General features: G+C 41.9%; 1 protein-coding gene across 1 annotated transcript; it reads right to left on the minus strand.

The window, feature by feature from the left end:
• Nucleotides 1-1,731: 1,731 nt before the first annotated feature.
• LOC131904918 (oogenesin-3-like) lies at nt 1,732-22,747 on the minus strand. The gene is made up of 4 exons (XM_059255910.1): nt 22,461-22,747; nt 21,441-22,019; nt 12,610-13,147; nt 1,732-1,914 (listed from the first exon to the last, which is right to left on the minus strand). Exons 1-4 carry the CDS (start codon nt 22,745-22,747, stop codon nt 1,732-1,734), a joined length of 1,587 nt encoding a protein of 528 aa, XP_059111893.1.
• Nucleotides 22,748-25,007: the final 2,260 nt, after the last annotated feature.

A 25,007-nucleotide genomic window follows, 5' to 3' on the forward strand; every position in this document is an offset into this window, starting at 1 on the left:
GATACATATCTTGTGGTTCCCATGGGCCCTTTTTACTAATATTAGGTCTCTGAGTGTTGATACATTGTAAACTATGTCAACTCCAACTTCTAGCAAAGGTTAAATACAAGGGCATTGTGTCTGAGATGTCCCTCTCTTGGTAGTCACTTGGTTCCCAAAGATACTTGTGTGTGTGGTATCTTTGATGAATATGTCTTCACAATTAGTCATGGTTTAGGGCAACGACCACATAACAATCATGACACATCAAGTGCAGGACTTTCTGTCTCTATTTCTAAGAACAAGAAACGTGATGAAGGAAAAAAATAGTGTGATACCAAGTTCTTATATTGCCACCTGATTAGACAGACAAAGGGAATAAGGGTAGTCTCGGGGACAGCAAGAGCAAAATACATACAGACATTACAATTGCAGAGTTAAAATACACTTCTTGAGTTGGGTAGATCCTAGAGGCCAAGAAAATGAAACTTGCCCAAGTAAGGCAGGCTTTTATTTGAAGGTTGCTGGCCACAGCCACAGGGTAGGAGTTGGGAAAACTAAGGCCCCCCAGCTCCCTGTGTAAGTGCTGGCAATCTCAGCACTCAGGAAGACTAGACTGAAGAGTCAAAAGTTCAAGGGCTACATGGGCTGGATGAGGCTATTAGGGAAAAGAGGCATGAAAGGAAAGAAGAGGACAGTGGACCTGGACCCCCTCTCCCTTTGTTCTAGGTTTTAATAACTTATCAGCCAACTTTAGGATCCAACTGAATATCTTAGCCTGAATATACTGGTTTGAAAATGCTGGACAACCATTCAAACCTTCTTCGTAGGGGATTGGGCCTGGTGTGCTCACACTGGATTGAAAATTCTTTGCACACGCCCCTCTGAACAGCCCCAGCAGAAGGATGTCAGAGAGGAAGAGGCTTGGAAGAAAGGAATTGAGTGACAGTAATATTCCAAGGTGTTCTCATGAGAGAGGGAGTTCTGGGGACTGAATCCATGTTTTTCCACCCCAAAAGCCACAGCATTCTGGGTGTGGCTTGAACCTAGGAAGCAGCTGAAGAGGTCAGTGACTGAGAGTGCCACCAGACTGTACTGCTGCAAGTTCCCAGAGTCTGATTATTCCTGTATGGCTACTGTGTTGGAGAAAACACTCTTCAGTCCTTCCAGGAGTTCCACTTACAAGTTAATAATTGCCTGGGTCCAAATTATGATTCAGAATGCACAGTCGTCTCTCTAACTCCACAAAACACCTGTTTCCTCATCTCATATTTTATCAACTCTGTCCCTGTAATCAGAACTCACTTCATGCCAGTTTGTTTCCAAAGCACAGAGTCCATAGGGCCCTTCACGCTTGGAGAAAGGCAGCCGCTTCTCTTGTTCCAGGCAGAACATGATGACGGGCAGTGTGAACACCAGTGTCTTGCCTGACCCTGTGAAGGCAATGCCAATCATGTCCCTACCGGACAGAATGGTAGGGATGCCCTGGATCTGAATGGGTGTTGGGTGGTGGATGCCCCTTTTTTTTTCAGGCCTCGAAGGATGGCGGCAGGAAACTTCATTTCCTTGAAACTCTTGATGGGTGGTGGGATACCTTCTCCTTCTACCAGGATGTGGTACTTTTTCTGAACAAGGTCATGACACTCTTCAGACATGCTCAGGACATAACGTGGGGGTGTCCAAGTGGTTTTGATGGGATCATCATATGTGATGCCTTTGGCCATTTCCTTCACTGACATCAAGGCTTGGCCTTCAGCCACTCTCCAGAATCTTTTCTTCTTCCTTCAGTTGCTTTTCCTTGGCCGACTCCTTGCACGACTCAGCCTTCTCTTTGAGGTGCTGGTGCTGATCCCGGAGGCTGACATTGGACTGAGGGCCCAGCGGGATGTTGTCCTCATCTTCTTCGGGCTCACTTTCACTGTCCTGCTGCTCTACCTCCTCAGCTCCCTTACGTCTTCACTGCAGCAGCTTCTGGAGAAGTAGCTGCCGGCGCTGCCTCAAAGGGACATAGGGGACATAATCCTCTTCCTCAGAGTGGCTGCTTCCCGGGGCTGCCTCCTCCAGGCGAGCCCGCTTTTGCTGGGATTCAGACTCCTCCATTGTTGGTCGCGCACATGGGCAATGTCAGGGCAGAAAATCAGTGCCTCCAACCTTTGACATTTTTGACAAACCAAATCAAGGTCAGATGCACGACAAAAAATCCCTTTGAGGCAGGGCGGTGAGGGCACACACCTTTAATCCAGGAGGATCTCTGAGTTTGAGGCCAGCCTGGTGAGTAGTAATGAGTTATAAAAGCTTCAGAGGAACCAGAGAAGACACTGTCCAGGAACTTAGAGTCACACCAGGCTCTGTAAATGAATTTCTAAATGGTCTTATTAATTAAGAAACACAGAGCCAAACATAGAGGTGAGAGCCTTAGAGATCAGGGAAATACGGGGAGCCACCAGCTACCTTACCTCACCAGCTCTGCACCTTCCAAAATGCCCTGACTTCCTATCTACCTAGGTTTTTACTGCCTGGGTTTTGATTGCCTTGCTGTTCTGCCCTCTCATTGGCTTTTAGTCCAGCTACCTCATTTCCTTGTCCCTGCCTGTCTCCACAGACGTCCAGGTCTCTATGGTTGGTACTGGGATTAAAGGCGTGTCTCACTACACTTGGCCGTTCCCCAGTGTGTCCTTGAACACACAGAGACTCTGCCTGACGTAGGATCGGATTAAGGGAATGTGCTACCACTGCTTGACTTTTGTGTTTACTTAAAAATGGCTGGCCTTTTTCCCCTAGGGGTTTGTCTATCTTGTTGATTTTTTTCAAAGAACCAACTCTTTGTTTCATTGATTCTTTATATTGTTCTCTTTGTTTCTACTTCATTGATTTTAGCTCTCAATTTGATTATTTCCTGGCATCTCTTCCTCCTGGGTGAGTTTGTTTCTTGTTGCTGGAGAATTTCAGTTAGCAGGCTTCTTGCTAACTGTTCTTATATCTTAAATTAACCCATTTCTATAAATCTATACTTTGCCATGTGGCTCGTGGCTCACCGGCATCTTTACATGCTGCTTGTCCTGGCGGTGGCTGGTAGTGTTTCCTCCTCCTCCTTCCTGTTCCCCCAATTCTCCTCTCTCCTTGTCCCACCTATACTTCCTGCCTGGTCACTGGCCAATCAGTGTTTTATTTATATAGAGCAATATCCACAGCAGTTTCTTTTTGTTCTAGAGCTTTCAGGTGTGCTGTTAAGTCATTAGTGTGAGATTTCTCCAACTTCTTTATGTGGGCATTTAGTGCTATGAATTTTCCTCTTAGCACTGTTTTCATAGTGTCCCATTAGTTTGGGTATGTTGTACTTGCATTTTCATTGAATTCTAGGAAAACTTTCATTTCTTTATGTCTTCCTTAACCCATTGGTGCTTCAGTTTAGCATTATTCAGTTTCCATGAGATTGTAGGCTTTCTATAGTTTTTGTTGAAATCCAACTTTAAGCCATGGTGATCCGATAAAATACAGGAGGTTATTCCAATGTTTTTGTATCTGTTAACATTTGCTTTGTGACCAAGCATGTGGTCGAAATGTTCCATGGGGTGATGAGAAGAAGGTATATTCTTTTTTGTTAGGGTCGAATGTTCCTTAGATATCTATTAAGTCCATTTGAGTCATAATATCTGTTAGGTCCTTTATTTCTTTGTTAAGTTTCAGTCTGGTAGATCTGTCCATTGGTGAGAGTGGGGTGTTGAAATCTCCCACTACTAGTGTGTGGGGTTTGATGTGGAATTTAAGCTTTAGTAATGTTTGTTTTACAAATGTTCAGAATTGAGACTTCATCTTGGTGGATTTTCCCTGTGATAAATAGGTAATGTCCTTCCCGATCTCTTTCGATTGATTTTAGTTTGAAGTCTATTTTATTAGATATTAGGATAGCTACACCAGCTTGTTTCTTAAGTCCATTTGATTGGAAAGCCTTTTCCCAGCCTTTTACTCTGAAGTAGTGTCTTTCTTTGAAGTTTAAGTGTGTTTCTTGTATGCAGCAGAAGGATGGATCCTGTTTTCATATCCATTTTGTTAGCCTGTGTCTTTTTGTAGGTGAGTTGAGAGCATTGATATTGATGGATATTAATGACCAGTGATTGTTAGTTAATTCCTGTTATTTTTTTGGTGGTAGTGTTGTGTTTCCCTTCTTTGGTATTTTTTGGTGTGGGGATTATCTATTGCCTGAGTTTTCATGGGTGTGTTTAATTTCCTTAGGTTGGATTTTTCCGTCTAGTGCTTTCTGTAGAGTTGGATTTGTGGATAGGTATTGTTTAATTTGGTTATTCATGAAATATTTTGTTTACTCAGTCTATGGTGATTAAGAGTTTTGCTGGGTATAATAGTCTGGGTTGGCATCCATGGTCTATAGTGTCTGTATAACAATTGTCCAGGGCCGGGCGGTGGTGGCGCACGCCTTTAATCCCAGCACTCGGGAGGCAGAGCCAGGCGGATCTCTGTGAGTTCGAGGCCAGCCTGGGCTACCAAGTGAGTTCCAGGAAAGGCGCAAAACTACACAGAGAAACCCTGCCTCGAAAAACCGGAAAAAAAAAAAAAAAAAAATTGTCCAGGACCTTCTAGCTTTCATAGTCTCCACTGAGAAGTCTGGTGTTATTCTGATGGGTCTGCCTTTATATGTTCCTTGGCCTTTTTTCTTTGCGGCTCTTAATATTTTTTCTTTGTTCTGTATGTTTAGTGATTTGATTATTATGTGGCTAGGGGACATTTTTTTATTTGGATGCAGCCTATTTGGTGTTTGGTAAGCTTCTTTTATCTTCATAGGTATTTCTTTTTTTATATTGGGAAAGTTTTCTTCTGTGATTATGTTGAATATATTTTCTGTTCCTTTGAGTTGGTATTCTTCTCCTTCTTCTATCCCTATTATTCATATATTTGGTCTTTTCATGGTGTTTCAAATTTTCTGGACTTTTCTTGTCCACTTTTAAAAATTTTATAATTAATTTAATTTTACATATCAGCCACGGATTCCCCTGTCCTCCCTCCTCCCACCTCCCAGCTTCTCCCCCATTCTTCCCCCCATTCCCACCTCTTCCAAGGCAAGGTCTCCCCTGGGGATTCAGCTTGGCCTGGTAGATTCAGTAGACTTTTTTGCCTTTAGTGTTTTCTTTGACTGACAAATCTATTTGGGTTGACTGCACTCCTGTAGTCTCAATGCTCAGGAGGTGGAAGCAGGAAAATCAGAAATTCAAGGTCATTCTCTACAACACTGAGAGTTTGAGACCAGAGCATTACTTTAAAAAATCAATTGAGTAAAAATAGCCAAAGGAGATGGGTAATCTCTTTTATCTCAGCGCTGAGAGGTAGATCTTTGTGAGCGCCAGGACAGCCAGGGCTACATAGTAAGATTATTAAACAAATAAAACAAAAACAAATACACACATTAAACAAAGCATAGTGAGACTCCCAGAAACCAAACCAAAACAAAGGGGACTTGGCAGCCCAAGCCTTTAATTCTGGATCTCTGTGAGTTCCAGATAAGCCAGATGTTCATAACCAGTTCCAGAACAACCTCCCTCCCCACCCCATAAACAAGCTAAATAAAATAAATACCTATCAACAAAAGAATACACACAGAGATAAACTGAAACAGTAAACTAGTTTCTAGCTTTTCAGACACCTACGCCCAGAGATTATTTAATGTCTGAAATCTGTGGAACACCTGTTGGAACATGGAGCCCATGAAGGTAGATCTCATTTAAAGCAATTAACTCAGTCAAAGGGCCAGGGATCCGATCTCTCAGGTGGTACCTTGCAGCTTCTTGGAATGACTTAGACTACCCTTTGTAGAAAGCCTTGTGCTACAACAGTAATAGGAACAATTTAAGGAACTGGTCAATGTTTAAGCAGGTAAAGGAAAGAGTGTCCCTCGGGGAGCCACTTGGTAGGAGGAAAAGAGAACAGAGATCTGCCTGCCTCTGCCTGCCTAGGGTGGGGACACCATACCTGGATGACATACATATCTGCAATGAGCTTTTACAAAGTTCTAATACTAATTTTGCCCTTATCCCATTCAAGATTATGAGAAAAATTGAATAGACGAACAGTATTCTGAAACTTAATTTACTTAAACTAAATCACCTCAGCCAGCAAGATGGCTCCTGATAAAGATGCCTGCTGCCCTGCAGAAAGACCTGAGTTAAACTTTTAGAACCAATACAGTTGATGGAAGGAGAGAGAGACTCAACTCACACAAGTTGTCTCCTTGCCTACACATACATATTAAATATGTAGTAAACCAAGTTGATTGTCTTATGTTGGGCAAAAGTCTTCCACTAGTCTTGATGATCTCTAGAGCCACTCCTGTACGAACACCAAAACTGATCAATTCTAGTAGCTCAGGCCTTTAATCCCATCACATGTGGGACAGAAACAGCTGGATCTCAGTGAGTTTGAGGCCATCCTGGTCTTGGTAGTTATTTCAGGCCAGCTGGGGGTGAAGCAAATATCTAAGTGGATTCCTCTTGTAGACCTGTGACTTTGATGATGAACTCAGTGTCTCCCTTGACCTTACTGACACTAATATGATCAGCTTCAAGGCTTTGGTACACTCATCAGGAACAAATTTCAACCATCATAACAACCTACCAGCAAATGTGAGACAATCTGCGATATAGAGCCTGAATCAAACATTTCTTTACTTCTTTGAGGCAGAGGAGCCAACCCAGGGCTTTGAATATACTGAGTCTGTTCATCACCACTCAGCTGTGTGCAAAGCTACTTTTCTCAAGCCACCTCGTATACTACCATGCCAGCTGATATACAATGGGTAATATATATCAGTAATCCTTCCCCTAGATACAGGCCACATCATTCAGTAGACACTTCCCTAAGATGCTCAAACAAGACTCCATCTGAAAATGGCAATGGACTCCCTAATACTGAAGTAGAGACAGTAGAGAGCTTGGAACTGAAACAGTCATCAGAAAGAACACGTGCTCTTAACCACAAGGCCATCTTTCCTCCTTGTAAATTCAGTGTTTTAATTAAACAAAATTAGGTTTTGCTTATTATTTTGGGGTATGCATGTATATGAACATGCCATAGGAAACGGAGGTCTGCAGACAACTTTAAAGAATTAGTCTTCTATCCTGGTAGTGGTGGCATACGCCTTTAATCCCAGAACTCAGGAAGCAGAGGCAGGAGGATCTCTAAATTCAAGGCCAGCCTGTTCTACAGAGTGAGTTCCAAGACTGCCAGAGATATACAGAGAAACCCTGTATTGGAAATCAAAAACAAACAACAAAAAAAGAATTAGTCTTCTTGTTGCTCACACGAAAGTCAGGTCCTGGTCCTGATGCAGACAGCAAATTTATTTGCTGAGCCATCTCAAACATACTCCATGTCTTTTTTGTTTGAATTGTCATACCCATCTGTCAGATGCATGTTGGTCATTCCAGGAAACTCAGAGAAGGAGACCTTAAACTTTACTGCACATGAAGTTTGAGAGTCCCCTTTATGAACCTGACATGAGGAACCAGGTGACAGTGGCTCCTTTTCTCTATAGATGGATTGATGTAGGACTGACTGAATAGGATTAGGAAATATTTCTATACCGGGTGTTGAACTATGGAAAATTCTCTTCTTAGACAACCTATAATGGGTTCTGGATGTGTGGAGAGATATATATATATTTGTCGTCCAGCCATGTCCTCAATGGGATATTCGATCCCTGAGTGTTGATATACTGTAAATAATTTCAAATATTACTTCCAACAAGGGTTAAACATGGTAGCATTGTGTGTGAAATATCCCTGTCTTGGTATTCACTTTTTACTTCTTGTTTAGTATACTTCCTGAAGATTCCTTTATGCTTCATGACAGTCAGCACACAACCACAATGATTTCTCATTTTTATTTTTAATTAAAAAAAGTGAATCCTAGTTTGACCAGCCTCCAGTGACTATACGGACAACACAAATAGAGCTTGTTTTTTCTTTCATTTTCTGTCTTTTGAGGCAGTGGGAAGCCACAAGGTGGGGTAGACCTAGGAGGACAAGGAATTAAGGATGATTGGAGTACATGATATGAATTTCCCATTTAATCAATAAAAATATGTTTGAAAAAGTAATGAATGTAAAATAGTGTGATAGCAAAGTCTTTTATTGCCATGTGATTATATAGGCAAAAAGGAACACAAAGGAGTAGCTTCAGGGATAGCAATGCTAAAATCCAGACAGAAATCACAATTCCATGGTTAAGACAGAGATCTTAGGTTGGGTGGGTTCTAGAGGCCAAGAAGATGAAACTTGTCCAACTATTATAGGTTTTTACTTGAAGGTTACCAGCTTAAAGGGAAATGCTTAAAGAACAAGACCCCACAGTTAGATGAGCCTGTTGTTGAATGTTAGTGATCTCAGCATTCAGGAGGACCAGAATTAAGGGTCAGAAGTTCAAGGGAAAGTATGAGCTCTGAGGCTATTAAGAAAAAAAAATGAAAGGAAAAAAGAATAGAGTATGGATAGACCCCATTGCCTTTTTTCTATGTTTTAATTTTCCTTCAGCCAACTTTATGATCCAACTGAACAGCTTACATTGAACCACTCTCACGTACATCTTTGGTTTGGGAGAAATACACCCAGGATAATTTAAGAGTGTTCACTGTTATCTGGAATATACATAAACAGATTTGAAGAGTTTCCCCATGAGAAGTGGATTTAAAACTAGAAGTATGCTAAAGGCTTTATGTCCTCAGCTTATTTTAAAATCTCCTCCACCCCACTGCCACCCTCTCAGCAGGGTCTCACTGTGTAACTCAGAGATCCTCCTGCCTCTGCCTCCCTAGTGCTGGAATTAAAGGCATGAAGAACCACCACCCACTGACAGAATCATTTCTTATCTGACAGTTTTCCATCCTGCAACATTAGGCTGTGTCTTATTCTGACCTTTTATTAATCCAGTGAGACTCTCCTGGGCTATCAAATTTAGTTCACTGTCAAAAAAGATTTAAAGTAGAATTTAATTTTGGAAAATTTTGTCAAAAATGGTGGGGGACTAGAGAGATGATTCATTGATTAAGAGTACATGCTGCTCTTTCATGGAACTTAGGTTCCATGACCAAACCCCACATGGTAACTCACAACTCAAGTCCCAATGTCCTTTTCTGTCCCCCACAGGCACCAGGCACACATGATGTACATTCTATTACACACACGCAAGCAAAACACCCACACAATGGAAATGATATATAACATACAATCACATATACCTTAGAAATTTAAAACTTAATCCAAGCTGTGGTGACACATTCCTTTAATCCCAGCAGGAGAGGCAGAGGTAGGTGGATCTCTCAGTTCAAGGCCAGCCTGGTCTAAAGGGTGAGTTTCAGTACAGCCAGGACTACACAGAGAAACCCTGTCTCAAAAAGCCAAAAAAAAAAAAAAAAAAAGAGCTCACAGAGACCTGCCTGCCTCTGCATCCCCAGAGCTGAGATTAAGCTCATGAGGAGGATTCTATTATTGCTCCTTCAAGTGTTTTGTTGATTTGGCCAGAGAAGACCCAGAAGCTCTTAAAACAAAATATGTAAAAAGATAGATTTCTCTTCCATTCTTTTTTTCCCCTAGTCTCAAAGGAAGCATAGAAAATCCAGTGTCGCAGGAATACCTCTGTCTCAGAGTTCAAGCTTTCCAGATGCTCTGAGTGCATTTGTGTGGCTCTAGCATGTATGAAAGTTCATGTTCTTTGCACACTGGCTTTGAGACAGTGACTTCAGCCCTGTTATCTTAAGCTGACAGTTTTGCTTCTTCAGGCTTTAAATGGTGCAGTGGGTGAGTATCACCAAACTAAGAGGCAAATTTTGAGAGTAATAAGTGACGGCACACTGGGAAAAGACAGCTCATGTTCCACTGTGCCCTTCTCACTGTGATATTAGGTTTGAGTGTTGATATAACTGTCAAGTCCTACTTCCATCAAGGGCTGCTTACATGGGCATTGTGTCTGGAATGTCCTTGTCTTAGAAATCATGGCAGTCTGCACACAACCACAACGATGATCAAGTACACGACCTCTGATCTCTACTTTGTTTTTTAATTTATTGTTTTTGTAACCCAACTGCATTTTCCTTTCCCTTCTGTCTTCCTAGCACCCCAATACCCACTTCTCCCCCTCCATTTCTCTTCAGAAAAGGAAAGGCCTCCCATGGATACCAATCATCCATGCTTTATCAAGTGGCAGTGAGACTAGGCACCTCTTGTCATATTATGGCTGAGTGAGACAACCCAGGAGGAAAGGGTCCAAACTATCTTATACCTGTTGGACTGGCCAAAATAAAAAACCACAAGTGACAGCTCATGCTGGTGAGTATGTGGAGCAAGGGGAACACTCCTCTGTTGCTGATGAGAATATAAAATTGTAAAGCCATTTTGGAATCAATATGGTGGCTTCTCAGAAAAATGGAAATTGATCTATCTCAAGACCCAGTTATACTACTACTGGACATGTGGCCAAAGAATGCTTCATCCTACCACAAGGACATTTGCTCAACTATGTTCATAGTATTTTTATTTGTAATAGCCAGAAACTGGAAACAACCTAGATGTGCCTCAATTGAAGAATGAATAAAGAAAATGTGGTACATTTACACAATAGAGTATTACTCAGCTGTTAAAAACAAATGGATGAAACTAGAAAAGATCATCCTGAGTGAGGTAACTCAGACCCAGAAAGACAAACATGGTATGTAACCATGCTAAAACATAGACCCAGAGAAACTGAATAACAAGGAGGGATCAAGGGACGATGCATGGATCTCACTGTGAAGAAGAAATAGAAAAGACAACACCAGTGAACAGGGTGAGGCATCTGGATAGGGGTGTGGGGATGAGAACAGGAGGGTCATGAGGATGGCGGGGGATGGAGGGAAAGAGTCCTGGGAGAAACATTTCTGGGAAGAGTTAGAAACTTAGTGCAATGGAAACTCTCTTGTCTCTATTTTGAATAAACAAATTGAGGAAGAAATATTTGGATACCAATTCTCTTATTGTTATCTAAATGTACAGGCAAAAGAGAACATATGTTGGCTGGAGATGGCTCAGAGGTTAAGAGCACTGGCTGCTCTTCCAAAGGTCCTGAGTTCAATTCCCAGCAACTACATGGTGGCTCACAACCATCTGTAATGAGATCTGGTGCCCTCTTCTGGCCTGCAGGGATGCATGCAGGCACAACACTGTATATATAATAAATAAATAAATCTTAAAAAAAAAAAGAACATATGTCATAGCTTCAGGGACAGCCACACCAAAGTACAGACAGAAATCACAATTACAGGTTCAAGATCCAGAACTAAGCTTGGAGAGAGTTTTGAGGTCAAGAGTATGACATTTGTTCAACTATTGGAGGGTTTTATTTTAAGGTGGTCCCTTGTAAGGGTCCCACTCAAGTCTCAATGGATATCATAATCTGCAAAGAATGAAAACCCAGTGCATATTTGACTTTGTCAACCTGGATCAGACTTTGGGGAGTCTATTGCCAAACTGTTCACTGGCAGCACATTGAAAACATAGTACAGTTTAGGCAAGTGTTCCAGGCAGCAACCAGTCCAACCAGTCCAATTCCAGGTGCAAATTAAAGCTTAGGTGTGACTACATAGAATCTTTTTTACAAAGTACACATGACCATGATGATGAGTTCTATAGCTAAAAGGCCAATATCTAGTGTGATCTTGGACCAATATAGCATAGAGGTTAGCAGGCCGTAAAGTATATGTGACCTGTAGTCTGGGATAATCATTCTGAGGAATTTGGGTGAAGTCTGCCTCTATACCTAAAGCTCTCCATGTCCTCAACAAAATCCACTCCGGATTTTCAAGATGGAAGTAGGTATTGATTTTTTATCTCTATCGATGAGACATCCCTACATGATTAAAATTCCTGTTATTCACCAGTGGTGGTGCACGCCTTTAATCCCGGCACTTGGGAGGCAGAGGCAGGTGGATCTCTTGAGTTCGGGGCCAGCCTGGACTATAGAATGAGTTCCAAGGCACAAAGCTACACAGAGAAACCCTGTCTCAAAAAACCAAAAAAAAAAAAAAAATCCTGGTATTCTTAATGCACTGTATCCCGAAAAATCACTAACTGTGAAGAACACCAGACAATACTCCTCCAGGTTACTGGAGTCCCACACTACCTTTAAAAGTTACCAGAACAACATTTACAAGTATTAATTGTTTCTCTGATGCCAAATCATCACTTAGAAATGCATATCATTTTCTCTCTGACTCTACCAGTCTCATGTCCCTTCATCCCATTGTTATTCATGTCAACCTGAGTCCCTGTGATTTGAACCCTTTGCACTCCATTTTCTTTCCAATATATTAAGCACTGTGAAGCCATATGCTCTAGAACCCCTTGATGAGAGACATGTCTGTCAGATGCCATGACTTGGTTATGGCAATGGGGAAAGAAACAGGTATTGAAATGGTGGGAATAAGTGGGCTGTGCACTCCGATGAAGACACACTAGCAACCCATAAAACTCAGCACATTTTATTATAGGCAATCAAGGATGTACACAGTATACATACACTCCCAACACTAGGCTTCCATTTTTAGTACCAGAAGAAACCTTATCCTACTTATGGACAAAGGCAAAAAAGTCTGACCTCCAGGTTATAGAAACAGCAGTGAAAACAGTTCAAGCATGTTCTTGTAGAAAAGGAGACTTCCTTGGGTTGCCTTTCGGCCCTGAGTATATCCAGCAGCTCAGGACAAAGTAGCTCAAATTTGTCTTTAAGTATTATCAATTCATCATAGCATTCCAGAGGTGCGGGATACTTCTCATAGGTTAGCTTGCTCAGCTTGGCTGTGTGACGTAGAAGGTTCTTTAGGACAAGCAGAGAGATATTATTATTACAAAAATTGACCACAGTAAGCTGGGAGCATTGGCTCAGGGAAGGCAAGATAGCATTGAAATGACAGTCCCTCATCTCACACTCCTCCAATTCCAGGGTTTGCAGGGTACTCGAGATTCTCTCAAGGAGAACCCCAAGAAGCTTAGGGCATAAATCAGATAGCTCTACACCACTCAGGTTCAGATGTTTGAGTTCACGGATGTTCAGGCACTGGCTCAGGTAATCCAAATCTGACTGGGAGAGCCTACAGCCAGTGACTGACAGGGTCTTCAAGGGGGTCTTCAGGCACCTAGTGAGAGATCAAGGATTAGTTATGCCAAATAATATTGAAGAGGATTGGTGGGAATGAAAGCTAGGCAGATGATGCTTTCCCCAAATTTAGTCTGTCTATATGATGGATTAATTCAGCTTCATCCTAGCAGTATCTTTAAGAGTCCCCTGATATGGGCCCTGGGACACAGCCAGTCCCCAGGAACCCCCACCCAACTCTGCCCCAGTTGCTGGCCAGCAGGGAAAACCCCTGAGGCCAGGCTCCTCCTACCAAACCTCCATCAGACCCTGCAATCCACAAGACCACACCCTATCCCAATACCCATCTGACTGCGACACCAGTAACTTCCTGAGACAAGGAAACCAATCTGCCAGCTCTCACTGGATCAAGAGGTGAGTGACTCTTCTCCCACCCAGAGAGTCCTGCCTCTAGGACCCAAATCCTGGGAAACAACCAGTCCCCAGGAATCCCCATCCACCTCTGCCCCAGTTGCTGGCCAGCCATGAAAACTCCCATGGCCAGGCTCTCCCCACCAAAAACCCCCATCAAACCCTGCAATCTACAAGACCCACACCCTACTCCAATACCCATCTGCCCGAGACCCCAGTAACTTCCTGAGACAAGGAATCCACCAGCTCTCATTGGACCAAGGGTGGATTCCTGAGACACAGGATCGTACTAGCTCTCATTGGACCAAGAGAGGCTTCATGAGAAAAAGAATCCACCAGCTCTGACTACACCTAGAGCCCTGATAAGACCAAGAGGGACTCCCTGAGCCACAGAATCAGCTAGCTTGAATTGGAATAAGAGTAGCTCCCTAAACTGGGCGGTGGTGGCGCTCGCCTTTAATCCCAGCACTTGGGAGGCAGAGGCAGGCGGACCTTTGTGAGTTCGAGGCCAGCATGGTCTACAGAGTGAGATTCAGGAAAGGCACAAAGCTACACAGAGAAACCCTGTCTCGAAAAACCAAAAAAAAAAAAAGAGTAGCTCCCTGATATACAGAATCTGCCAGCTCCAATTAAACCAAGAGCTAAGATTGAGACACAGACACAACAAGCACAGAGTGTACCAATAGCAGCTCATTCTGACACAGGCACCTCTTGCACCTAATAGAGGAAGAGATGAGTAGACATCAGGGCAAAAATACATACAACAACATAAAGAGCAATACAGCCTCACCAGAACCTAGCCTCCTATAACAGCAAGACCTGAACATCACAAGGTAGAAGAAGCAGAAGAAAGCGACCTTAAAAATAGCTTCATGAAGATGCTAGAGGCCTTTAAAGAAAAAATGCAAAATTCCCTTAAAGAAATTGAGGGAAAGACAAATAAAAAATTGGAAGAAATCAATAAATCCCTTAAAGAAGACCAAAAAACCATGCAAAAGCAATTAAACATGTGAAGGAAACAGTCCAAGATCTAAAAATTGAAATAGAAACAATGAAGAAGACACAAACAGAGGGAATGAAGGAAATAGAAAATCCCAGTAAACAAACAGCAAGCACAGATGCAAGCATAACCAACAGAATGCAAGAGATAGAAGACAGAATCTCTGGTGTAGAGGTACAATAGAGGAAATAATTTGTCAGTCAAAGGAAACACCAAAGCCAAAAGAGTCATAACACAAAATGTCCAGGAAATCTGGGACACCATGAAACGGTGAAACCTAAGAATAATAGGAATAGAAGAAGAATAAGAATACCCACTCAAAGGCACAGAAAAATATATTCAACAAAATCATGGAAGAAAACATTCCCAACTTAAAGAAGGAAATATCTATGAAAATACAAGAAACTTATAGACCACCAAATAGACTAGACTGCCCCAAGAAGTTCCCTTCTCACATAATAATTAAACCACTAAAATACAGAATAAAAAAGAATAGTAAGAACAGCAAAGGAAAAAGCCAAGTCACTTATAAAGGCTGACCAATCAGAATAACACCCGACTTCTCAATGGAGACTTTGAAAGCCAGAAGGTTCTGGATAGATGTAATGCAGACACTAAGAGACCATGGATGCCAGCCTAGACTAATATACCTGGCAAAACTTTCAACCACCATAGATAGAGTGAACAAGACATTCCAAGACAACACCAGATTTAAACAATACCTATCCATAAATCCAGCACTCCAAAAAGCACCAGAAGGAAAATTCCAACATAACAAAGTCAGATACACCCATGAAAACACAGGCAATAGATAACCCCACAGTAGTAAATCCCAAAGAAGAGAAATCAACACAACACTACCACCAAAAAATAACAGGAATTAACAATCACTGGTCATTAATATCCACTACTATCAATGGACTTCATTCACCTATAAAAAGACACAGGCTAACAGAATGGATACAAAGTAGGACCCATCTTTCTGCTGCATACAAGAAATATGCCTTGCCCATTGGTGGTGGTGTACATCTTTAATCCCAGAACTCAGGAGGCAGAGGCAGGTGGATCTCTGTGAGTTCAAGGCCAGCCTGGTCTACAGAGTGTTTTCCAGGACAGGCTCCAAAGCTACACAGAGAAACCCTGTCTCAAAAAAACCTAAAAAAAAAAAAAAAGAAAGAAAAAGAAAAAGAAACATACTTCAAGTCAAAAGCCAGACACTACCTCAGTGTAAAAGGCTGAGAAAAGTCTTTGCAATCAAATGGACTTAAGAAACAAGCTGGTGTAGCTATCCTAGTATCCAACAAAATAGACTTCAAACTAAACATCAAAAGAGAACAAGAAGGACAATATATACTCATCACAGGAAAGATCCACCAAGATGAAGTTTCAATTCTGAACATTTATGCCCCAAATACAAGGGCACCCACATATGTAAAAGAAACATTACTAAAGTTAAACCACACATCAAACCCCACACATTAATAGTGGGAAACTTCAACACCCTACTCTCATCACTGGACAGATCTGCCAGATGGAAACTTAAGAGAGAAATGATTGACCTGACTGATGTTATAACTCAAATGGACTTAATAGATATCTACAGAACAGTCCACCCTAACACAAAAGAATATACCTTCTTCTCAGCACTCCATGAAACCTTGTATAAAATCGTCCACATATTCATTCACAAAACAAATCTCAACAGATACAAAAACTAAAATAAACCTCCTATATTCTATCAGACCATCATGGCTTACAGTTAGATTTCAACAACAACAAAATTACAGAAAGCCTACAATCTCATAGGAACAGAATAATGCTCAACTTAAGCACCAATGGGTCAAGGAAGAAATAAACAAAAGAAATTAAAGACTTCCTAGAGTTCAACCAAAATGAATTTACTACAAAGCCAAACTTATGGGACACTATGAAAGCAGTGCTAAGAGGAAAATACATAACACTAAATGCCCACATAAAGAAGTTGGAGAAAGGGCTGGAGAGATTGCTCAGTGGTTAAGAGCCACTGACTGTTCTTCCAGAGGTCCTGAGTTCAATTCCAAGCAACTACATGGTGGCTCTCAACCATCTGTAATGAGAATATGTATATATAGTAAATAGCTAAATCTTTAAAAAAAAAGAAGTTGGAGAAATCTCACACTAATGACTTAACAGCACAACTGAAAGCTCTAGAACAAAAAGAGACAAACTTACCCAGGAGGAATGGACACCAGGTAATAATCAAATTGAGAGCTGAAATCAATAAAATAGAAACAAAGTGAAAAGTATAAAGAATCAATGAAACAAGAATTGGTTCTTTGAAAAAAGTCAACAAGATAGACAAGCCCTTATCCATCCTAACCAAAGGCAGAGAGAGAGCATCCAAATTAACAAAATCAGAAATGAAAAGGGAGATATACAACAGACAATGAGGAGATCCAGAGAATCATCAGGTCATACTTCAAAAGCCTGTACTCCACAAAATTGGAAAATCTGAAAGAAATGGACACTTTTCTGGATAGGTACCACATACCAAAGTTAAATCAAGATCAGATAAACTATTTAAATTGACCTATAACCCCTAAGGAAATAGATACAGTCACCTAAAAGTCCAACCAAGAAAAGTCCAGGACCACAAGATTTCAACAAATAATTTTACTAGATTTTCAAAGAAGAATTAATTCCAATACTCTTCAAATTGTTCCACACAATAGAAGCAGAAGGAACATTACCAAACTCCTTTTATGAGGCTACAGTTACTAATTCCCAAGTCACACAAAGATGCAACAAAGAAAGAATTACAGACCAACCTACCTCATGAACATTAATGCAAAAATATTCAATAAAATACTGGCAAACATACTCCAAGGACACATCAAAAAAATCCACAATGACTAAGTAGGTTTCATCCCAGGGATGCAAGCATGGTTCAACATACAAAAATCTGTCAATGTAATACACCATATAAACAAACTGAAAGAAAAAAAAACACATGATCATTTCGTTAGATGCTGAAAAGGCCTTTGACAAAATCCAACACCACTTCACGATAAAGGTCATGGAGAGATCAGGAGTAAGGGAAAATACCTAAATATAATAAAGGCAATTTACAGCAAGTCAACAGCCAACATCAAAATAAATGGAGAGAAACCTCAAAGTGATTCCACTAAATTCAGAAACAATACAAGGGTGACCACTCTCCCCATATTTATTCAATATTGTACTTGAAGTTCTAGCTAAAGAAATAAGACAATAAAAGGAGATCAAGGGGATACAAATTGGAAAGGAAGAAGTCAAAATTTCACTATTTGCAGACAATATGATAGTATATATAACTGACTCCAAAAATTCTACCAGGGAACTCATACAGCTGATAAACTTCTTCAGTAAAGTGGCAGGATACAAGATCAACTCAAAAAAAAAAATCAACTATATACAAATGATAAAAGGGCTGAGGAAGAAATCAGAGAACCATCACCCTTTACAACAGCCACAAATAATATAAAATACCTTGGTGTAACTCTAACTAAGCAAATGAAAGACCTGTATGACAAGAGCTTTAAGTCTCTGAAGAAAGAAATTGAAGAAGGTATCAGAAAATGGAAAGAACTCCCATGCTCATGGATAGGTAGGATTAACAAAGTAAAAATGGCAATCTTACCAAAAGCAATCTACAGATTCAATGCAATCCCCATCAAAATTTCAACACAATTTTTCACAGTCCAGGAAAGGAAAAACTCAATTTCATTTGGAAAAAAGAAAACCTAGGATAGCTAAAAGAATCCTGTACAACCAAGCTACTCTGGAGGCAACATCATCCCTGACTATAGACCTATAGTATAAAAACCAGCCTGGTATTAGCATAAAAACTGACATATGGACCAATGGAATCAAATTGAAGACCCAGACATTAATCCACATACATTTGATCACCTGATTTTTGTTTGACAAAGAAGCCAAAACTGTACAATGGAAAAAAGAAAGTATCTTCAACAAATGGTGCTGGCATAACTGGATGTCAACATGGTAAAAGATGGCAAATAGATCCATATCTGTCACCATGCACAAAACTCAAGTCCAAGTGGATCAAAGACCTTAACATAAATCCAGTTACACTGAACTTGATAGAGGAAAAAGTAGAAATACTCTTGAATGCATTGGCACAGGAGACCACTTCCTAAATATAACACCAGTAGCACAGACACTGAAAGCAACAATTAATAAAGGGGACCTCTTGAAACTGAGACTTTTTTGTAGGGCAAAAGGCATGGTCAATAAGACAAAAAGAGCCTACAGAATGGGAAAAGATCTTCACTAACCCCACAGGTGACAGAGGACTGATCTCCAAAATATATAAAGAACTCAATCTAGACATCAAAGTAAGGAACAATCCAATTAAAAAATGGATATAGGGGTAGTGGTGGTGCACACCTCTAATTCTAGCACTTGAAAGGCAGAGCCAGGTTGATCTTTGTGAGTTCGAGGCCATCCTGGTCTACAGAGTGAGATCCAGGACAGGTACCAAAACTACACAGAGAAACCTGTCTTGACACAAAACAAAAACAAAAACAAACAAACAAACAAAAGGACTATAGAGCTAAACAGAAAATTCTCAAAAAAATTTCAAATGACCAAAAGACATTTAAGGAATTGCTCAGCATCCTTAATCATCAGGTAGATGCAAATCAAAACAACTCTGAGATACCATCTTACACCTGTCAGAATGGCTACGATCAAAAGCATTGCACACAGCTTATGTCGGAGAGGATGTGGAGCAAGGGGGACACTCCTCCACTGTTGGTGGGAGTGCAAACTGGTACAGCCACTTTGGAAATCAATATGGCAGTTTCTCAGAAAATTGGGAATCAATCCACCTGGAGACCCAGCTATACTGCTCTTGGGCATATACCCTAGGAATGCTCAAACATACCACAAGGACACATGCTCACCTTTGTTCATATCACCATTATTTGTAATAACCAGAACCTGGAAACAACCTAGATGCCCCTCAAGTGAAGAATGGATTAAGAAAATGTGGTATGTATACACAATGGAGTACTACTCAGCAGAGAGAAACAATGACATCTGTAGTGGGTAGCTGTTCCAGCTTTGTCCAGGAATTACTACCCCAATTGATGCTTCTGGTAACTGTCATGCCTACAAGGTAGGGCCGAGACAGGAGAGCTAAAGACCTGAGATCTGGAAGTGCAGGCTCTCTTGGTTCCTGGATCCTGGATGCTGGAGGTAGACCGAGCAGAGTTCTCCAGAGAACACGGCTGGACTGTGCTTCACCTTTCCCGGAACCTGTAACCTATCCCTTCACTTGTAAGTTACCCCAAAAAATAAACCTCCCTTTTAACTAGGTGGAGTTGTCTTAATAAATATTTTAACCAATAGACATCTTGAAATTTGTGGGCAAATGGATGGAACTAGAAAATATCATCCTGAGTGAGGTACCCCAAACTTGGAAGGACAAACATGGTATATACTCACTCATAAGTGGATACTAGATGTAAAGCAAAGGATGATTAGACACCAACCCACAACTCCAGAGAAGCTAACAAGGAAGACCCAAAGAGGGATGCATGGATCGCCTTGAGAAGGGGAAATATATATTTCCATGAGTAAAATGGGGATGAGGGGTGGGCAATGGAGGGTAGGGGATAGGGGATGAGAACATAAGGGAATGGGATGGTTGAGCTAGAACAGGGAAGGAGGGGGAAAGCAATGAAGAAATACCATGATAGAGGGAGATATCATGGGAATAGAGAGAAACCCAGTGCTAGGAAAGTTGCCAAGAATCCCCAAGGATGACCCCAGCTTGGACTACTAGAAATAGTGGAGAGGGTGCCGGAACTAAACTGGCTTTCCCCAGTGATCACATGGGTGAATACCCTAACTGTCATCACAGAGTTTTCTCCAATGACTGATGGAGGCAGATGCAGAGATCCACTGCCGAACACCAGGCAGAGCTCCAGGAGTCCAGTCAAAGAGAGAGAAGAGGGAGTCTATGAGCAAGTGCATCAGGACCATGATGGGGACATCACGCAGAGACAACCAAACCAAACCAGTGGGAAATCATGAAAGGTGGATCAACAGCTGTGGAGCCTGCATGGGACTGGACTAGGCCCTCTGCATGGTGAGACAGTTGCATATCTTGATCTGCTTGGGGGGCACCCTGGCGGTAGGATCAGAATCCATCTCTGGATCATGAGCGGGCTTTTTATAGCCCTCTACATACGATGGGACACCTTGTGCAGCCTTGAGGCAGGAGAAGGGCTTAGAATTGCTTCTACTGGATGTGCCTCCCCATGGGAGGCCTTGCCTTCTTGTGGGTGGGAGTGGAGGGTGGGTTGGGAGGGGGGCTGGTGTGGGGAGAGGAGGGAAGAGAGGGGGATCTTTGATTGGTGTGTAAAATGAATGAAAAAAAATTTTTTTGTTTGTTTTTGTTGAGACAGGGTTTCTCTGTATAACTTTGTGCCTCTCCTGGAACTCGCTTTGGAGACCAGGCTGGCCTCGAACTCACAGAGATCCTCCTGCCTCTGCCTCCCAAGTGCTGGGATTAAAGGCATGAGCCACCACTGCCCAGCCTGAAAAAAAAATTTCTTAATACATAAAAAAAGAGTCCCCTGATATATTTGTTCCCCACCACTGCTGTGTCCGGTTTCCCCAACTTCAAACCCAATATCACCTATTTCCCAGCTACTCAACCCCTTTTTGGACCCCAAACAACCTTTTACACATGAACAATTACAGGTGTGCTGGTGCCTGTTACAAATGTCTGAGCATAGAGCTCATCTGCCGGGTTAACCTATGTGTCCACCACTGCTAGGTTCACAGTGGTCAGACCATCAAGGACCCACTAATCTGTAAAGAAAAGAATGTGGTTGCTATGTTCTGGAGGACACTCTCCATCCTTCCTTACCTGAGCCACTTTTTAAGGCAGCCTGTTAAAAAGTAGATATTATATACAGAGAGATTCTGGAGACAAGGGAATCTGGAGATCTGAGAAAGTAACATGCTTATCCATTCCCGCTCTGCAGAAGCAGCAGATCTGAAGGGCTTCCAAATTACCGCTAGCATAAGGGTGTGAAGATTTCTCATCTGCTCCAGGTAAGGACAAAGATCTATGATGATTTCCAGTGACCATCGACTCAGCTGCAGCTCCAGGATACAGTCTAGATTTATCCTTTTGAAGACCTCTACAGCAGCGAAGACAGGTGATTCCAAAATCTTCAGCTTTCTACAGCATACATGAATGGAATCTTTTCGCTGCTGGGCCCACTGTAACAAGTGCCAGTCACATTGATTGTACCTGGCCTTCATGAGTTCAAGATCAGTTACTACCTTAAAACATTTCTTCACCCCAGAGTTAGGACAGATCTCCACTGGTTGCTCCTGCCTCTTGGCTTGTGGTAAGCAGTCACCTTCATGGGTTTCTGCTTTAATTCTCCAGAAGTCATGGTCCTCATCCGTCAAATCAAGCACTCTGAGTTTTGACCTCCTGTTGGTAAAACAGGTAGAATTCCCAGAAGATAAGACAAGATACATCTTACAGTCTTCTTGTCCACATCTCATATCAGCTTCCCTTCTAAATCTTTGCTTTCTCAAGATCAAGCCTCAAACTCGGTGAAAATGGTCTTTGCCAGCAAGGCATCTATCTCATTTCTCTCCATTCTGTTCCCATTAACCCCAGCCTCATTCCACTTTTAACTGTGGAGCTGGCAGGGAGAGGCCTATTCCTCAGTGGCTATGTCTACTCTTGTGCCCTCCACATTTGCCATTAATTGCCCCGATGCCTGAGACCTGGCCCAAACCTCTGCAGTTCTCTATGCTGATGCTCTAAGAAGCCTCTGATCTACCTTTGGCCAAGTTCTCCGTGTCCCCAGTTGTTCCTTCTCTGCACCCCCACAGCCTTCCTCCATCCTACCTGGGTCCTGATTACCTGGGATGAACCTTGTCTGTAATCAGCACATCTAGTCCTTCAAGCAGAGCTTTCAAAGTCTCCAGGTCAGAGTCCTTTATCAGGGCTCTTACAGAAAGGTCTGGGAATGGCCAGGCAGACACCATGGCCCTCAGGATGTTTATACGTTTGTCGTTGAAGGCGTCCTCAAACATCTCCTGGAACAGCCCCACAGGCAGGCCCTCCAGAATAGAAATGGTCAAGTCCTCCTCCCTCAGCAGCCTCTGTCTTGCCAGCTGCTTGAGTGTGGGTGGGGCCTGGTCTCCCATCAAGACTGGTTTTCAGGGATAATAATACTGAGGAAACATGAAAGCAAAGACATCATTCAGAAAACTTAGGAATCCTTTCCTCTTCCCACACAAGGACCTCTCTGTGGTGATGGTGGACATCTCAATTCTCACATTTTGATCACCTTGTGAGGGTTTTAAAGCCAGACCTATCCTGTCTGCAGTGGGAAGCCTCTCAAAAGCATGCTCTTTCCCAAACACCCCATCCTATTCCAACCACAGTTCAGGTGAATACATTTCCACTAAGGGCTCTCCAGGAAGCCTGAAGGCTCAGCCCATGTGGTCAGTTCTCCAGGACCTCAAAGAAAGCAAAGGAAACATCCCATTTCCAACCTTGATATCTCCGTTCACCTGGCTGACCCAGCCTGGAACAATTGAGGGAATCTGTGAGATGGACATCATTAGTTATTGACTTCACTTGTTGGTTATCACTGGTCCTGATGTTTCAGGAGGGTTGCAAGATTGTATTCTCTGTGCTACAGAGCTGAACAGAGTAAGAAAAAACAGCCCGGCAGTGGTGGCCCACGTCTTTAATCCCAGCACTTGGGAGACAGAGCCAGGTAGATCTCTATGAGATGGAGCCCAGCCTACTCTCCATTGCAAGTTTTAGGACAGGCTCCAGAGCTACAGAGAAACCCTGTCTTGAAAAACCAAAAAAACAAAAAAACAAAACAAAACAAAAAAACAAAAAAAAAAAGAAAGAAAGAAAAAACACTAAAAAGTAAAAAGTCGGTCAATAAACCTTCAGTAGCTACTGCCTAGGTCTGTAATGTTTGTAAAGCCTCTGGAAAGGACTCTGGGATGCAAATGAAAATTTACATGTCACAGTCAAGAAACTCACTAGTCCAGTGTCATGGTTACTTACTCCTAGAGTTCTAGAACATCCTACTTGAGGTCTCCCAAAACTAATAGAACATTAAAAAAAAAAAAAGATATTTCCAATTAAGTATAAAATTACGGTTCACATTTTTAATTTGAACACTGAGACCAGGGAAGCAGGCTGCTTCCTGAAAAGTTCAGAACATCCTAGTCTCCATGATGGGACCATGTATCAACCAGCAGAGAAAAAGGACTTCTTGCTATTGTGCCTGTTGTTACAGGACCTCAGCCTGGGCAGTCCTAGAACACACTCTGTATCCCAGGCTGGCCTCAGACTCAGAGTTCTGCCTGTCTCTGCCTCCCAAGTGCTGGGATTAAAGGTATACACAACCATTTCTGGTTTAAATTGACCTAAACATCAGCACAAGCTGGGCCTTAGCGGCACGTGCTTTTAATCTCATCACTTGGAGACAACTTCTATGAGTTCAAGTCAGCCTGTTCTACAGACAGATTCTGTGTCATGTCAAAACACTAAAAAAAAAAAAAAAAAAAAAAAGAAAAAGAAAAAAGAAAAAAAAGAGAAGAAAAAAAAAGAAAAGAAAGAAAGAAAGAAAGACAAAGAAAAAGACCATCACAGTGAAATCATCTGAATGATTCATATGTAACTACCCCCAGAATTTCCTGGAGTTCAGGTTCACCCTGATATTCACAGTGGAACTGTCTCTAAACAGGGACACTACAAACAGACTCAAATAATGACTTTGACATAAACAAAACTTGCTGGCTCTGATGATTATCAAGCAGAATCTCCGAGAACTTGAGGCCATGCAGAGTTATATAGGAAGTTCTTGTCATAAAACAAAAAAAATGAGCAACTAAAAGAGATAGAAATGATACATTGAGGTGAACCTAAGGCTAGACTCTGGGTGAGACGGGGTGACTTGATTGAGGTAAGGGACTTACTTACCTGGTCTGAACACTGGTAACCGACGTCCAGATCCCAGCCCCGGGAGACGGTGACTCCAAGAGGCTCCAGGCTCCAAGACTGAGTGTATCTGATGGTTCTGACCCTTATATGCTTTGGACACACCTCCCAGATGAAATCTGAAGCCTGATGAGTGACTGAGGCTCCACCCACTTCTTTTGGAATTCTGACATTGTCTGTGTGGAGGAGATCAGTTCTTCACCCATGAAAAAACTTAGACTAACTAAGGCAAAAGTTACTCACCAATTCATTGACCCAACTAAGGCACAGTGACTTGTTATGGATTGATGGACTTAGTTTCTGAATCTTTTGAAATGGGGTTTCACAGTGTACTACCTAGATTTAGCTGGAACTCAGTATGGTGCCTAGACTGGACTCCAACACTCAGCAACCATTCTGTATCATATTGCCCTGTGATATGTGTGGGAGCCCATTTTC

This window comes from Peromyscus eremicus, chromosome 2 (genome assembly GCF_949786415.1).
Source record: "Peromyscus eremicus chromosome 2, PerEre_H2_v1, whole genome shotgun sequence".
Lineage (NCBI taxonomy): Eukaryota > Metazoa > Chordata > Mammalia > Rodentia > Cricetidae > Peromyscus > Peromyscus eremicus.

Bases quoted from the DNA above. Each gene is read 5' to 3' on its own strand.
- LOC131904918 (XM_059255910.1), bottom strand. From the start codon at position 22,747: ATGGGAGACCAGGCCCCACCCACACTCAAGCAGCTGGCAAGACAGAGG. The intron at 22,020-22,460 runs GTAATCAGGACC...TTTTACCAACAG, and splicing joins ACAGACAAGGTTCATCCCAG to GAGGTCAAAACTCAGAGTGC. The intron at 1,915-12,609 runs GTCAGACTTTTT...GGAGCTGAGGAG, and splicing joins GCTGTTTCTATAACCTGGAG to GTAGAGCAGCAGGACAGTGA.